This window comes from Sinocyclocheilus rhinocerous, unplaced genomic scaffold (assembly GCF_001515625.1).
Source record: "Sinocyclocheilus rhinocerous isolate Xijiao unplaced genomic scaffold, SAMN03320098_v1.1 scaffold3807, whole genome shotgun sequence".
NCBI classification, from domain to species: Eukaryota; Metazoa; Chordata; class Actinopteri; order Cypriniformes; family Cyprinidae; genus Sinocyclocheilus; species Sinocyclocheilus rhinocerous.
Genome location: NW_015660506.1, coordinates 815,179 through 832,214, shown reverse-complemented (window position 1 = coordinate 832,214; position 17,036 = coordinate 815,179). Strand labels below are relative to the sequence as shown.

The 17,036-nt window shown below is 36.0% G+C and overlaps 1 protein-coding gene across 1 annotated transcript in view; it reads right to left on the bottom strand.

Annotated features, from left to right (window-relative positions):
- The window catches only part of LOC107725229 (nebulin-like), a 62,044-nt gene extending 49,540 nt beyond the window's left edge, over window positions 1-12,504 (bottom strand). The window contains exons 1-26 of the mRNA XM_016534418.1: window positions 12,427-12,504; window positions 11,608-11,720; window positions 11,269-11,331; window positions 8,326-8,388; window positions 7,431-7,547; window positions 6,875-6,982; window positions 6,565-6,669; window positions 6,350-6,454; window positions 6,140-6,244; window positions 5,812-5,916; window positions 5,398-5,502; window positions 5,145-5,252; window positions 4,381-4,497; window positions 3,759-3,860; window positions 3,572-3,679; window positions 3,369-3,473; window positions 3,189-3,287; window positions 2,582-2,686; window positions 2,388-2,495; window positions 2,177-2,290; window positions 1,876-2,073; window positions 1,067-1,174; window positions 877-975; window positions 682-786; window positions 479-586; window positions 65-376 (exon numbers count right to left, since the gene is read on the bottom strand). Of these exons, the coding sequence (XP_016389904.1) occupies window positions 65-376; window positions 479-586; window positions 682-786; window positions 877-975; window positions 1,067-1,174; window positions 1,876-2,073; window positions 2,177-2,290; window positions 2,388-2,495; window positions 2,582-2,686; window positions 3,189-3,287; window positions 3,369-3,473; window positions 3,572-3,679; window positions 3,759-3,860; window positions 4,381-4,497; window positions 5,145-5,252; window positions 5,398-5,502; window positions 5,812-5,916; window positions 6,140-6,244; window positions 6,350-6,454; window positions 6,565-6,669; window positions 6,875-6,982; window positions 7,431-7,547; window positions 8,326-8,388; window positions 11,269-11,310 (2,751 nt within the window). The 5' untranslated portion in view covers window positions 11,311-11,331; window positions 11,608-11,720; window positions 12,427-12,504. The remainder of the gene's footprint in view (window positions 1-64; window positions 377-478; window positions 587-681; window positions 787-876; window positions 976-1,066; window positions 1,175-1,875; window positions 2,074-2,176; window positions 2,291-2,387; window positions 2,496-2,581; window positions 2,687-3,188; window positions 3,288-3,368; window positions 3,474-3,571; window positions 3,680-3,758; window positions 3,861-4,380; window positions 4,498-5,144; window positions 5,253-5,397; window positions 5,503-5,811; window positions 5,917-6,139; window positions 6,245-6,349; window positions 6,455-6,564; window positions 6,670-6,874; window positions 6,983-7,430; window positions 7,548-8,325; window positions 8,389-11,268; window positions 11,332-11,607; window positions 11,721-12,426) is intronic.
- Between the last annotated feature and the right edge of the window lie 4,532 nt (window positions 12,505-17,036).

Sequence of the window (17,036 nt, the reverse complement as noted above, 5' to 3'; positions counted from 1 at the left end):
TGATTTTTGTAAATCTAGATAAGAGAGTCACACATAGAGCTTAAGACTATGAAATGTTTCTTACATCACTGGAGCTGATGTTCATGGAGCGAGCTAACTCCAGGTTCATGGCATCAGGCAGCAGGGTGTAATGATGGAAATGCTGCTTGTACCCTGCATAAGTCTGAACCTTTGAGGCATGTTTGGCATGCGCTACACTCATCATGTCCACAGGTGTATGGTACTTCAGCTTGGCCTTGTGATAATCCTTTTTGTATAGTTTTTCACTCTGCATCCTAGCCACCGCCATGTAGTGCACCAGCAAGGGGTCATCCTGGAGGCTACGGAAGCCAACGTGGTGGCCTCTGTCCTTCATATACTTCTTCTTATACTGAACCTGAAAGACATTGTAAATCAAACAGTGTATTTAATATTCTGTTAAACACTGCAGTTTCCCATCCATTGTTCTCCTTTATGGAGTTATGAAAGGATCTCTTACATCACTAGCAGCATGTCTTGCTGCCTTCGCAGCTTTTACAGGGATGGCGTCAGGCTTTAAATCATACCCCTTTGCAATAGTCTTCAGCCATTCAAGCTTATAGCATTTCTGAAAAGAAGAGATGCAATAGATATACAGAGTCATCAACTTTGCAAAAAAACAACATGCCAAATACCATAAATCTTTAGGGCATTTTCACTTACATCGCTTATGTTGTAGGCATTACACCTGGCCTGAAGGAACTGTGGGACATCAGGAGGCAGGGAGTATTTCTGAAGGACTTTATCCAGACCTTTCTTATAGTGCAGCTATAGTGGGGAAAATATTCACAGATCACATAAACGTGCTGGTTTAGAATTTATTCAGAGCACCATGTTTAATTTTTTGTTTTTGCTTACATCACTTCTTATCATCTGGTTGACTTTAGCCTGCAGCTGGAGAGGGTGGTCATCTATAGCAGTAAAAGGTACGGTGTCTGGATGCTGCCTGTATTTTTTCTAAGTAAGAGAAAGAAAGAAATATTAAAGTTACATTATTGATAACAATAGAAATCAATTCTTTATACAGATAAAACATTAAGTGTCATACCTCACATAAGATCTCCCCTGCTTTCTTGGATTTCTCAACTTCCATGGAGCCGTAAGGCACCCAAGGCGATCCTTTGACATAGTTATTGTAGTCGGACTTGTATTCATTCTGTGGTTACAAATGACAGAAAAATCAGTAACGCAAAAAATTAAAGGTATGATTGATCAACTTTTGCTATATGGACTTGGTTCATGTTCATAAAACTTTATTTAGTTTAGAAAATGACTCCAAATGCATTTAAAATAGAAATAGGCTTTACTAGTCTTGCACATAAAGACCTCATCAAATTAAATTGGTATTTGTGGCTTTTAGTCCATGTCTTTTAGAACAGGGAGGCCATCTATATCCTGGATACTACTAAAAATGATCTTTTAGCAGATATATGCATGCAAAATTGTCTTTTTCTTTCAGGACCAAAATGGGGCAAAAATATTGATGACTCATCCTGCACTCTAAAATGTTGTATACTCAAGTTCTTAAATATTCTAGAATAACAATATCTCCTCACTCTGATACCACCCACTTCTGACTAGAATTTATTTATTTATTACATTATAAAAGAACATCAGGCAGTCAGCCAAGGGGAAAGGACAGCTAAATGCATAAATCTAAATGCAATGTAAGACTTCTGACTAAAATAGCATGGTTTGCATGGTTCACAGCTGTGATGTTAGGTTATTGGCCTTTCTCACCCAACTTCATGTTTTAACAGAAAATACTTCAGTATAGGAATGACAACTGCACTTGTCAACACAGAACCTGTCAATCTGTGCTCATTCTAGTGTGTCTAGAGCAGCAGGGATCCTTACATTACTCTGAAGAGCATTGGCATTCTTTGCTAGGACCAGTGGTATGCTGTCATACGGGAGGAGGTAACGGTTTGGGATATTCTTATAGCCAGTCATGCTGGCAATGGCCTGAGATTTCTTAACAAGTGTCACAAGCATCATATCCAGTGGAGAATGGTACTTGGTCTTCATCTTCTCATAGTCTTTCTTGTACTCCCGCTGTTCAGGAATATTTCAGAGGATCAAAAATGTGACTATTAGTACAGAAAAAAACTTCAGGATTGTGTATCGAAGTTATCAGTAATGCACTAGCTAACCGTACCTCACTTTGGATCTTAGCAACATGTACTGAATGCATGATCTTGGGGTCATCTTTGATGCTGAGGGCCCCAATCATGTGTCCTCTGTTCTTCTCATATTCCTTCTTGTATTTCACCTAAAATTAAAGACCATATTGGTGTCACAATTTCCAAATATTTTTCATTGTTTTGTTACACTGTCAGGTAAACAACCCAAATATCCCATTTACTTACATCGCTGGCAATGTTAGTGTGAGCACGGGCTGCAAGGATCGAAATTGCATCTCCTTTCACCTCAAATTTCTTTGCTTTTGTTTTTTCCCATTCAAACTTGTAACACGTCTGTGAACATGAAATAGAGAAAATAGTGCATTATGATCAGGTTTCAGTTCAATGCACTGCTATGAGTGAAGATCGAATTAACTTACATCACTAAGGTTATACGCATTAACTCTAGACTGAATGAAGAAAGGGTAATCAGGAGGGAGGTAACACCTAAACTTCTCCTTCTCATACTTTTCCTTGTAGTTGAGCTGTAAAAAGGAGAAAAAAGTGTCAATGATAATATATTCTACACCAAATGTATAATTACAATGGCTAATAAAAATGTAATCTTACATATCATGTTCATACACAATTATATATATATATATATATATATATATATATATATGTATCATATTGCCCTAGTAAATTTCCCCATATTTCCCATGATTGTGGTGTTCAGTGAAACAGGATGAACTCGATGAACACCACTAGATGGCTCCTCTGTCTCAAAAGGATTGGTTAGTTGTTTATTAGGCTTTGACTGCCTGTGACTTACCACTCAAACTCGAAATAGCACAAACGACAGCTCTAATAATATATCTAGGGATTCACTCTTTTGTCAGCAGCACTGAGATGACAACTGTGCTCTAATAATGAATGAGGGGATTCTTCTAGGGCAACATTTGACAAGGTCAACGGACCACCTGGTAAACTTTTTACTGTTTCTTTGGTTTTATTTAGTCATAATAATTAAAGCTTTTTACGTACATCGCTCAGCTGTTTGGCGTTGATGGCAGCTTGCATTAGAACAGGTGAGTCTGTCACCTGTGTGAACTTCACCTTGTCTGGATGTTGACGATAAACTTTCTGCAAACACACACAAAAATCACCTAATGTCATGTTCTGTACCCATCCCATTAAAGTAGGTATATATATATATATACTTACATCTTGACATTGTTGAAGCTTCTTATTGGCTTCATATTCAGGTGTCATAGTTTGAGGGAAGAAACATCTCGCCTTCATGTCCTCATAATCAGCTTTGTAGATTTGCTTTTAAAAGACAGAGAAAGCAAGTGTGAATATACACATACATTTTTTTTAAATCAAGAAGATGAAAATATACACATAAGTACATTAGGGTAACTTACATCATTCTTCAATTCTTCCATCTTCTGGCAGTGAACTGTAAATATATCTTCATAGCTACCAACATAATGACCCTTCACCTCATTTTCATACTTTTCTTTATAACGGACCTGAGGAAAGAGAACAATATAAACTTGAGATATGAGGAAATATCAGATGTTTGCAACAAATTAGGAAATCGTCACTCACATCACTGAACTTCTTCAATACACTGTCCATCTTGAATTTGGGAGTGTCACAGTAATTGATGCTGAATACCCGTGCTTTCTCATAATTAGCTTTATATACATTCTAGAAAAGGCAAAAGAAAGGCATGTCAGTAACGAGTCAACAATTTCGAGATATAAACTACATTTATTTCAATACAGGTTTGTTTAAATTCTCAAAATAACACCTTGAGTAAATGATGAGAGGACACGCTTTATAATACTCATTTTGAAATCTTTAGGATCGTTTTGGTTTAATGTATGTGCCAAACAGTGGCCACTCAGATAGAACCCCATTCAATTATCAGGTCTAATGAGATGTGATCATTTTAAATGAGCTGCATATTCACACTAACTGAATTATAAAGCTATAACCCACACCATTATTCAGACATTAACACGAGCATTGCTAAACATCTTTAGTTTTTAGAGAAGAACTCACTGTAACATCTTTGGTTTTGTCAATGTTTTCAGTATTTGTATTTCGCTAAATAATTTATTTCAGCTGCCTTGTGGCAATATTTATTATGCACAACCTTAGACCATAAACATTTCCTGGCAAAGCGGACCACTTTAATGATTAAGATCTGGTTTAACACACATACATCACTCAAGATGGTGCCTGCGTATCTCAGCTGTCTGAGAAGGGGGTTCTCTGTAGCAGGGAGAACGTTGTAATCGGACACTGCTTTTGTCTTCTCATAGTCCTTCTTATATTTGACCTGTTGAGGTGGAAAAATGCATATATTAAATGACAAACGGTTGTGAAACTGATATGACTCATGGGTTCTTCTTGCACTGTTTAGAGATTATTTAGGACTCAGAGTTTTTCTTTCATAGTTTCTCTTTTTATTTTTTAAGTCAACACAAAACATTCACAACAAGTCCAGTAAATAAAATTTGATACTCATCCCTGGTTTCTTTTATAGCTACCGTGCATAAAAATACTCGGGATCTAATCCTCTTTGTTTTTTCATGTCCTCTCTTGTGATGCAGGCAATGAGAATTAGTAAGCAGGGATCAACAGAGATAACCAGATCAGACATGCGAATCTCTGGATTGACTCATGATCTGTTTAAAGAGTCATCACAGGAAGGTTGCTTCCATACAATGAGAAAAGATGTCTAAAAAAAGTATGTCTATCAGTAAGTACTACCTCACTTTTATTTTTAATTAGGAGTCAATGCACAAATGGCATAATGTTTTAAAGCTTTTTTACATTTTCTAAAAACTAAAAACATTCCGCTTATGTCCAAGTTTAAATGACAGAAAATACCAGCTTTTCGTGTGTTATCAGATTTACAGACTCCATTATATGCGCGAAGAAAAAAAATGAAAAAACTGTGTAAATAAATTCTAAAAAACTTACCGTACTTGCAGCTTCACGGGCCTTTTTATTAGAAGCGTATGTTGGTGTGTCTGTTTGCATGAAATAAATTTGGTCTTTCATGTCTTCAAAAGCAGACGTATATTTTTTCTGGAAAGAAATCAAAGTGACACTCAGCTTTTTTTGAATGATTTTAATATTAATATTTTGATATTCATTTACTTTGATAAATGCATTTATTTGAACTATTCTAACAGAATATGGTTTTGAAGCATGCTGGGTTTCTTGCACTTACGTCGCTGATGTTGTCCATAACCATTCTAGCAACAGCGATATCAAAGTAAGGGGTTTCACACCATTTGCCCTTGACGTTCTTGTTGTAATCCTCATGATATTTAAGCTGTGAGGAATTAAAGTGTTTTTCATTATTTTTATATTTTACATGTCATTCCCAGAGACTATTTTGGCAAGCACAATCTATTCTTGCAGGGACAGAAGATATTTACATGATTTTCAGATCCTGATGTTCACATTGTAAAATACAATACAATACAAAACTAAAATAAATACAAATAAAATGTAATACTGTAGACCAAACCACTCCACTGGTGTAAGTCTGATAGATGGAAACTAAAAAAAAGGACCCTTTATTAACACTTCAGGAAAATGGAAATTGATTCAGAAGGCACGAAAACCACGGAAGTCATACATTACTACGATTGGTGAAGTTTTTCTTGGCCAGTTCCACCTCTGGGGGATCAGCCAGACTCGTGTACTTTGCCTTGCGCTCATCATGGCCCTTCTTGTAAACAATCTGTAAAGGTGGAGCACAACAGTTTTTTGAAACAAGGGCAGTTCTAAGAGCAATAAGAGCACATGTAATAGTATTTTTAACAGGGATAATAAAATAAAAAAATTAAATAAATAAATTTACTTTAGAGACAAAAAAGAGGTGTTTCCCCAAATTGTTTCAGTGGATGCCAAAACAATTGAATGATAATTGTTCTAGCACAGTAAAATATCACAAGTTTACTCACATCACTGAGGACTTGTTGGGCCTTGGCCACCCTGCGCAGTTCTGGGCTGTCACTGTATGGATAGTACATGGTTTTATCATCATCCCATGCCTCTGTGTACAGTTTCTGGTAGGGATATTCAATCATTGTAGAGGGTAAATCAGCCAGTAATGACAGTATAACTATCACTTTAGTGCTTATCTACTACTAAGACAGGAATCAGAGGTCTACCTTGCTGTAATTCGCTGCATTCTTCACAGCAAGAACCAACTCAGGGGCATCGGGAGGGAGCAAGTACTTATCCTTGGTCTCATCCCATTTTTGCCTGTACAGAACCTGGAAAAAGCATATGTAAAGAACTTATGTTATGACAATAAAAAACACAAGGAAAGGAATCAGGATTTCACTAGTTGTTGGGTAGTCACTGTCTTGACACAAGCACTTACTTTGCTGATGAGCTCAGTGGCGTGCTTCACATGGGCAATCTCACGAGCCTCACCATCATAAAGGCTGGTGGTTTTGGCCTTCAGTCCTTCCATACGGTATTTCACCTGGGTTACCAAAAGAATTCATGGTCAGTTAAATTTACAACATCTGCTAGAATTAAGAAGTGTCTGGTTGTGGTTTATTAGGAGATCTAAACTAAGGAGGTTTCAAAAAAGCATCAGTTAAAACACCCCATGCAAACATATAGATCTTGCAAACTATATTCTGACAGATTGAAAAGTACAGATATGATTCATCAAGGGTACATACCTCACTGAGCTGCTCCTGGGCCTTTTTGATGCGAATCATCTCAGGTGTTTCAGCCGAAATGTCATAGGGCTGTCCCTTTGATTTTTCATATGCCTCCCTGTATTTATTCTAAAAAAAACATACAAATTCAGTTTGCATTATAGAGCAGTCAAGATAATACAGGTAGCGTGATTTTTTTTTCAGGATTCCGTCACTTTTCATTAATTTAATGCATTCTAGTTGAATAAAAGTATTAATTTAATTTATTATTATTAACTTACTGGCTCAAAACCTTTGAATGATCATTTGAATCAAACCCCTACTGACTCTAATTCTACCTAATATCTTTTTTTATTCCAATGGTTCTCAAACTGTGGCCTGCAGACATGATGTGGTAACATTAATTTTATGAGAAATTGCTTCTGTTGTCTCACTTTAATAATTCAGTTCACAGTTATGAGTATCATTTGGGATCATTAACAGTGGTGGTCTAATTAATTTCAATGAAATTAGAACAAAACAGCGGTCTAGGAAACTGGATTAATAGCACAAAATATTTTCTTTGTCATTTGCTTACATGGCTGTACTGGTCAAGCATCTTCTGACTGTGTGCCAGGTAAGGAGTCATGAACTTGGAGGTGTCCACCTTCACCTTCTTCCTAACTGCACGTTTGGGAAGGCCACCAGGTCCAAGCTTAAAAAATAGCAAGCAGCATTTAAGACAGATGCACATGGTTTAGAGCAACATCTCTAACTTTACAGAATTTCATCACTGAAAGCCAAACCGTTTTAGGGAACGTTACATCACTTTATGGGGAACAGTTCTGGGGGACCAAAACACCTAATTTTCGAAAATTATACCCAACTTTCCAACACTTACCTTCAATGTCCTCTGCAAACACTAATTTGTTTGTTTACCATGCAAATTAGTATTTTACTTTTTATGACAGATGAGTGAAAAGGTTATATAAATTTGATATTTCACTGACAGGTCAGTAACTTAGTATTGGCTAGACAGGTATTTCATTAACATGTATTTTAAAAAAACATGCAGGAAAAACTACAAAAAATGCACTTTTGGGACAGGCAAACCAAGTGCATTAAGCATAGGTTTTACCACATGCTACAGCTTTAGACAGACATAAACTAAAGTAAACATCACATTAACTCACATACAGAAAGCTCTATTAACACAACCTCACTGTCATCACTGGCAGTTGCATGGCTCTGAATCATGGGGGCTATTTTTTGTAAATGTGCTACTCTCACAACTTAAAGAACTTACTTATTCTGTTTTCATTGACTCATGAATTGTTAAACAAGGGAGTTTGTTTAATAATCCACTCTTTAAGTCAGTATACCATTTGGATAGATCTTACTAATAAAAACTAAACTAGGTGAAAAGAATACGGAATAGCCCCCATGGCATGTGGAAGGGACACAGATCCGTTTAACCAAGGTAGATCATTTACCTCAACACCATGAGACATTGAGGTGGTCGAGGTGGTGATTGTTGGACCCTCTTCATAGTAGTACTATAAATATAGGAAAAACTCTGGGCTTTCAAAATGATGGTCACACACTTCTGGAAAACACTACAATCTAGGAAAGTGACTTTTTCCTGCTCTGGTTGTCATAGACTGTTTAAAACAACCACTGTGAATAGAAATACTCACACACCCATACAAGTAACATTTTAAGCTTAACATATCAAAAATAAATTTGCAGCTATGTACTATAGATTGCAAAACAACTTTGCATAAACATTATTCCAATAATAATAATAATAAAAAGCAGAATAAATAATTATTTATTTATTTTGGTTTTGTAAAGAGCCCTGCACATGACATGTAGAGGGAAAAAAACAGATACTGTGGCTTTAAATTAAGAATTTGTTCCCATAATTTACAAATTTGTGGTCACATAGTACAAGTTTGATCCCTTTTTCCCATGATTGGGAACTATTTCTTAATTCGTGGCCATGATATCCTATTTTTTCCCCCACATGTTCTCTGCTTGGTAATTTGGGGCATTAAAACCAAAAAATAATCTGTGGTATTGCTTCTGACCAATTTTGGTCTTTCTAAACAAAACTAGGCTATATTGATCTATAAACATGTTGTTACTTAAATATTAAACTTTTTCCCCACAGAATGTTGTTTCCTCCTCTTCACTTGCTTTAAATTGAATATCTCAGCAGTTGTTTAGGGAATAAAAATACAGTAATGCTGTTGTTTTCCCAGCGGACCTCTGACTATGACTGACAGAGCCGAATGACTGGCTGGTGCTAAGAACATTTTAGCACCCTAATGACCTCACCACTATTATTATTTGCAGCTAATGTTATTGCCATGGTAGTAAATAGAAACAGCAGGTCAGGGAACAAATTCCAACACAAACACTCACATACATGTCTGAAAGCAGTGTATCAAATTCAGCCATACACGTGACTCCTGAACTGTCTAGAGAATAAACTATCCCTACTGCTATTTAGTCAGATATCATGACAGAATCTCTCAAACAGTAATTGGCTGCCACATCACAGAAGGCTTCAAATAATGTGAAACCAGAGCAGGAAAAAAACATCCCAAAACTATGAATTTACAGGAGCTAGAGGCTTCTTTATTTGGACCAGTGGATAGCAGAAATACATATGTTTTAAGATCTTATGATTTGTATATACTTTTCCACTTAACAGACAAGATACAGGAGATGGAGAGTGGTGAATATTTGATAAAATACGTAGTCAATCAAAATCTCTCTCTCTCTCTCCACCACTTACAGATATTTTTTTCCACAGGTCCTCCCCCAAAAGCATTTTAACAGCATGACGTTAACAGCAAGAGGAGTCTAATTTACAACACGGCTCATCTCATTTGCCTCTCTGCGAGTCTGCCGTAGATGTCCACTTCTATATTTGTATCTCTGGAAAGAACAACTCAGCCATAGCTGAAGGCTGCTTTTCCATTAATGGGGAGAAAAGCATATTAAAAAAAAATCACAAAACTTTGCCTAAATTTGAGATACAATTTTTTATTAGTGCTCCATTATTTCTATAAAACACTATAACCTGTAAATAATAACTTCTGAAAAAAAAAAAGTAAATACTGTTTATCAATTAGCAACAACTGTATTTGAAAAATCAACAAAATATTCAAGAACAAAATGTGAATCTCTGCTTTCCACAGATCCAATGAAAGAAGCCAACTTAATTAACGCCGATGTCTTTCAGGTCCTATTCTAAGTGTAGATGAAAGTAGAAGTGAAATCAGAGCGTATATATTCCAAATTATTCTGATGAGATCTTCTCAAAATGCAAGATGGCGAATTTCCATTTCCTGGATATGTTAAAGGGGAATCCAAAAGCATTTGTTCAAAAAATTCTTTCAAAAGTACCTAATTAATGAGAAGTCAGGTTAATGCAATAGTTTGGTAAACCCCTATAAGATATCCACAACAGAAATGGACACGAAAGTATACAAGGTCTACTTTAACTCTATTTCTCTTGGAAATACTGAATTAAAGTATCAACCTTCTGCTTTCACTCTTCCATTGAACACTCAGACAGACATATTTACAATTCATACAGACAGTATTTCAAGGAATAACATGACAGAAACACATTGAAGTAAACAAAACTGCGGCAAGCTTCAAGAGGAGCTGTGGTTAAATATTGTTGTATTTCTTCAAAATACCACAAAACGTGGAATATGTGCAAAATTATGCTGATTAAGCAATTGTGATTAAATTGACTACATATTTGCTTTGAAATAACACTACATTTTTCTGCTCATAATGAAGCTTGCAGTCGATTTAGTTGCTCTGAACAGAACATAATCCCAGTGTTAGTATAAAAGTTGAGAGTATTATATCTAACAATGGTTATTTCCATTCAGGCTTGTTTGGTTTGATCAGGAAAAAAATACATTAGCATGTTCATAATAAGACCTTATTATCAGATTATGACAAACTGCTGCAGGGGTCATTACATAACTGTCATGTGAATGATGGTTTGCCACATATGTAATTGACATCTCGTTATGGTACTAAATGTAGCACATCTATCGAAAAGACTGCATTGATACATTGATTACTGGGAATAAAACATGCATTGAAGGGAATTCACTGTACTAGCCTCCAAGGAAGAGGTCATTTGAAATGGGATCCAATGCTAATCATATACGACATGGCAGCTTCTACTGAACTGGAGTATCATAGATCACTATTCATAGGGTTCGCCACTATACCTATAGGATTGAGTTCTATGAAGCGTTAAGTTGAAAAGCCTATATATATTCAAGGGGCAAAGCAAAATAATGTACAGCAGCATTAGTGTCATTCTTTCAATGAATGAGGGGACAACCTCTAAACAGATGATAAAATATGGATTGCAATGAATCAGATTTGTATCTTACCTCCTCCACAATCTCTTCTTCATACTCTTCTTCTGATGCCATCTTCAAACGGATTTAGTGAGTCTACAAGCAAATTAAAAATGGTCAGACACTAGCAAGGCTAATCGGTATAGTACATATGTAACTAAATACTAACAGCATTAAACTAATTTCTGTTGCAGACGATGAGAATTAAACAGCTTTTTTGAATACTTTTTAAGGCAGTGACCCTCACTGAAGGATTTCACTTTCAGTAGGACTTGAAGGACACTCACAATGTTCACAATACAACAGGAATAATCTGTCAATTTTAATATTTAAGTTAAAGAACCAAACTAAAAAGTGTAGAAGCTGACGTACCTTTACAATAGAAGGTTACAGTAGAATTTCAGCAACCCTACTGTAAAGAAAGGTGTTCGCTTTCCATCCACTCGTGTCCCAATCTGCTATTCCACTTTATGTATTCCTGCAAACTTAAACAAAGACAAAAACGTGTCAGTTTTCTTCTGACTGAGCTGATGCTTTAGTGTGGGTGGATCAACAAAAGCAAAAATCCTAATTTTGTGCTGAAATCTTTCTGCAGGCCTTGGTAGGTGAGAGGGTTTGACACCTAAGACCCCCCAAAACGCTGCGCCTCTTGCCTGAAGCCTTCCGACAGCTGCTCTGAATCACTCCAGCTATTTGTCATGTAAGCCAATACTGTGGGCTGATTGGCTGGCTTTGTTTAGCTAGTGGAGCTCCAATGCCTTCTGAGGCTGGAGGTTAAATTTAGGTCTGACCACTAACTACCCTTTTTTAGGACCCAACTCCCAGAAAATTACATAAAATGATGGTTTTCTATGCATTTTCATCTGAAAGATTGAGAGGACTGTGGATGGGACTTTAACAAACTCCTGCCCATGAGGTGAGGTGCTTCAGATAGTCTTCCAGGAAGAACAAAGTCCAGGAGTAAGTTCCAGCTTTGAGTAACTGGTAAATTGGTTGTTCTTGCAATGATTGCCAATAAAGCCAGATGATTCTTATCAGGCCTTGGTTTATGGACCAGTATTGTCCTGAGCATCACTTCCATCTACCAACAGGCTGTAGAAGATGGTCAATCCAACTGAGCAGGTCATGCAAAGAGTGCTAGAGAGTGAAATCTGGTGTGCGGTTTGATTTCGTGGTTTTTCCTTTGCTTACCGGTGACTTTAAAGTTAAAACGTTTCCCAAGCTGCCAGAGCCTCCCCAACTCTTCCCTCCTGAGAAACGCTGGGCAACAGGTCACAGCTGCAACGGCACTCCGGTTATCATGTGCTCCTATTCACCAATCAGTGGCCAGTATTCTCAGGTTTCAAAAGCTAAATATACATTAGTGACCCTTCAGAAAAGTGCACCTGTTCAGCAAATCATCAGCAACACAACAGTGAGGAAGAGAAAAGAAAACACTGTAAAATACCTGTTTTCTGTGAATGAGGGAATGCAGGGATGTAGAATTCTCAAAGATGGAGTTCTATGGGGGTATGTATCATTATCAGGAGTAGTAGAGATCCTGGGGCACAATTAGGTTTTCTCTGTGAAGACGTCCAGAGAAACTTCTTGAGGTCACTGGTTTGCATCCAAGTGTACATGGAAAACAGAGGCTGAAATCAGGTCACGGCTGGGGGCAAGAGGGAAATAAACTGTCGACTTGTCCATCCAATTACAAACATCTAGAGCGATTGAGGATCAGAAATAGATTCTCAGTCAATATTCTATCTATAGGCACTATACTCGATGCTTGTGCACATTCCATCAAACATGCATTACATAGCTCAGTACAATATAAATCTTCACATATTACCTTTGGATTTTCTTTTGGATTTTGGCTAAATGTTCTTTGACTGTATTCTTGACCAGACATGTCTGTAGTAAGTCCTATTTGGTAAAGTATTCTCATACAATTTGTAGCAATTGACTTGTTTTGTGTTTGTTAACACCAGAGTGGGAATTATAGGGGGTCTGACCACCCTAATTAAGGGTTTAAGTCTGGTAAAAGCAGTTTTCCTTGACAATATTTCAGAACTTATGCAAATGTGTATTTTTTTATTAGCTGTTCAGATTCAGAACTAACTTAGCGATGACTGATTCGTGAATGAATCACTCGTTTGATGAGGTCTGAATTAGTTCACCAGTCAGTTTGATTAGCTCGGACGGTTAACTCAAGTACTGAATTGTTGGCAGCGGTTTTTCACACCGTTTATACTTATAAGACAGAAACCAAAAAAGAGTGCCAAGGTGAATATTTACCTAACGTTACAATCCATTGTAGGCAACAAAAAAGTTGCAAAAGTCACTTTTTTAGAGGAAGCAGTTCTTTATTGCGCGTGCATATTCTGCAGATTCTGACTCTCTACTGCACGGAAAGACAATTTATGTCGCTATATCCATAATAGTATTAAAATACGGGCACACTTTTTTAATGGCGGCTGTGAAAGGTTACAACGCCCCTACGAATGTAGGCTACAGCAAATAAGCGCCAAGCTGGCGGTAACCATAGCAACAGTAAGCCGCTCTCGTGCTTTTCCATTGGGATCAGTTTTAGGAAATAATGATAAAGATAAGTACTCCTTTTTATGCAGTACTTTACTTTACACACCACAAATTGTTTAAAGTTTTTTTTTTTCTTTTTTGATAATTCAACTTTAGCTAACAACCAAAATTAAATAAAAATTGGCGAACTTTGACAGGCTGCTCCTGAAAATTAAATAACCTTTTAATGACAACAGGCCGTTCTTTCAGTTATTTTAAAACCCCTTGAAAATTATTATAATTCACAGCACTCTTTTAAGATTATCTAAGGGTGACTCATTAAAAATTTTAGAAAAAAGTGCCGCTACAGATGTCTGCAATACATCTCTAAGTGCTTCTGCAGACAGACAGCTGCTATCTCACCCTTCTGTGCTCTTTGGTGTGTAATCTAATCCTGACGAGCATGTTGTAGTATTAAAACTATTCAGGGACACAAAAATACAGCTGACACTATTTTTGAAGCATCCTGAGTGGCAGCAAGGGGGTATAATGATGTTCAGGCACAGAGGCCATAAGCCTATTTCCTATAGCCCATTATATCCCTGTGTCTTGAGGAGGAACGGTTTGAACAATACACCTTCAGACACATGATTTAGCCTACAACGATTTTAATAGTGATGTCCTCCAGCCATTCCCCCTCAGAAGTCCTGCTGTACTCCACATCTCCATTGTGGGGCAGCGTGACCGAGCTGAATGACAGAAGCAGCTGCGACTGTGTCAGCTCAGTGTTTCCCACTGTCCTCATACTTAAACAGTGATGGACAAGCTCAATGCTCATCTCTGCAAGACCTAGCACTGACACTGATCACATCAATGCTCAAATTTACTTGTTTATATGCAGTGCAAATTTGCAAAAACAAAAAACAAAAAATAAAACCCTCACCTCCGGTCTATAACTTTAAAAATTAAATTCTAATAATTTATTCTAATCATTTAAAACTTTTTAACCAATTTGCAGAATTTTCACAATGTATTTTATGTATGTGGCATAACAGGGTTAACAGATGCCAGGAGATTCACAGACCAGGGTTATTAGAGCTAACTAAAACATCAAAACGTTACCTGAAATAAAAAAAATGTTATAACTGAAATAAGATATATATAGAAAAACTTTTTTTCCCAGGTAGTTGCAACATTTGTAATTTTCATTTAAATCAATGCACTAAAATAACTAAAACATAAATTAAATTAATACAAATATATTCATATATTAAAATAATAATAAAATAAATAACAAAACAAAATTACTAAAATGTAACTAACATTAAAATGAAAACAGAAAATATAAAAAATAGTTAAAAATATTAATAGAAACGAAAAGTACCTCAATTATTTAAAAAAAAGACAAGCCAGCATTAATAATAAAACAAGAAAAGAAAATATATGGAGAGAAGTAGCGAGACTTTTAAGCTATATTTTATATTATATATATTTTATATTAAGCTATATTCAGTCACACCAGAACAGTCTTCATATTAGTTGAGATAATATCTTGATAATATCAAAGATTGGACTAATCAGAACACTGAAAAAAAAAAGGTAACATCTAAATTAACTGATTGAATAAATAAATTAGCACCACTGAATCAACATAAATACATCAATTTATACCAACAAAACTAAAAGCAGATAAAAATAGCTTAGTAACACTTTAGTTTAGGGACAGATTCTCCTATTAACTAGCTGCTTAGCTTGCATATTACTAGCATATTGGCTGTTTGTTAGTACTTATAAAACACATATTAATGCCTTATTCTGCACAACCATATTTTAGATCCCTTAATCCACCCCATACCTAAACTTAACAACTACATTACTAACTATTCATAAGCAGCAAATCAGGAGTTTGAGTCAAAAGTTGTAGTAAATAGTTATAGTTAATAGTGAGTATTGGTCCCCAAACTGAAGTCTGACCATTAGCACTTTAAGGTAACAATCGCAGGTTACCACTTTTTTCAGTGTACATACTAAGAGGATGGAAAGCAATACTGGGAACAGGTAAAAACATGTATACTGTTGACTGAGCTTATGCACAATTCTTCAGTACAGTGGTATGAGGCTTTGAAGCTTAAAAGCTGGAAAAAACAAGTAGGTAATGGGGGGTGGGGGGGCCTGAACAGCTGAGGATGAGTATTAAAACACCTTCTATGACTCCTCGTTTAAATAAAACCACATCTCTCATTCTGGAAAACAAAACACTGGCTCACAGATGCAGATACTGTGCCAGAGAAAACCTGTATATGACTCATGAAATTAAACTTAAAATATAATTAACTATGTCTGCACGAACATCATCTTCAAATGCCAGAAAGTAGGTGAGTTTATAGAAATAGCATTCTGTCATGGTAGTGGAAATGTCAATGCGCAATGTGTTTTTTAAATGTTATAACAAGCACACTAAGAGTTTATGAGTATTAACAGCCTCATCCATATGTTGTCCTGCTTCAGATGGATACAAAAATAACTATCAGGCTAATGGTATCTCACATTATTAGGCACTGATGTTCTGCATGAGATCATCTTTTGGAGACAGTCAGTCGAGGGTCAAGGACTCTTCGTTGTGGAGAGGAGCAGCATAACAGCTCAACAATACCAATTAATGGCTAATGTAAAGAAAATGTACCACTAAATAAGGTAACAAGGTTAGAGAAACAATTTTTCTAAAATCTGCTCTAAAATATCCTGAACAGTGGTACCTGCCATTTATTCTGGCATTGATGCCATACGTACATATTCCTTGATCAGATTTTAAGCAACAGATTTTAAGTTTTAAAGTCCATTGTGTTTGCTACCAGTGACACCAAATTCAATTACAAAAATAATCTATCCACATTAGAAATATTTTAAAATAATAATAAAAAAACACTTTCTCATTACATTTAAATTTAACTACACTCTTAAACATAAAGGTTCTTTATTGGCATTGATGGTTCAATGAAGAACATTTAACACCCATAGATCCTTTCCATTGCACAAAAGGTTCTTTATAGTGGAAAAAGTTTTTTTTCTCTCTCTCTTTTATAAATGTTCTTCAAACTGAAAATGGTTATTTTAAGAATTGTTTACTGAAAGGTTCTTTGGGTAACCAAAAATTTTTCTTTTGGAACCTGGTTTTTAAGAGTGTACGTAAACGTATTAAAGTGTTCTGTTCTTATTAAAAATATTATGTGTATGGGCTGTGGTATGTACTGAAAAACTATGATTTTAGTATAAAAGTTCTATCCTCCAGATTAAGTTCAGTT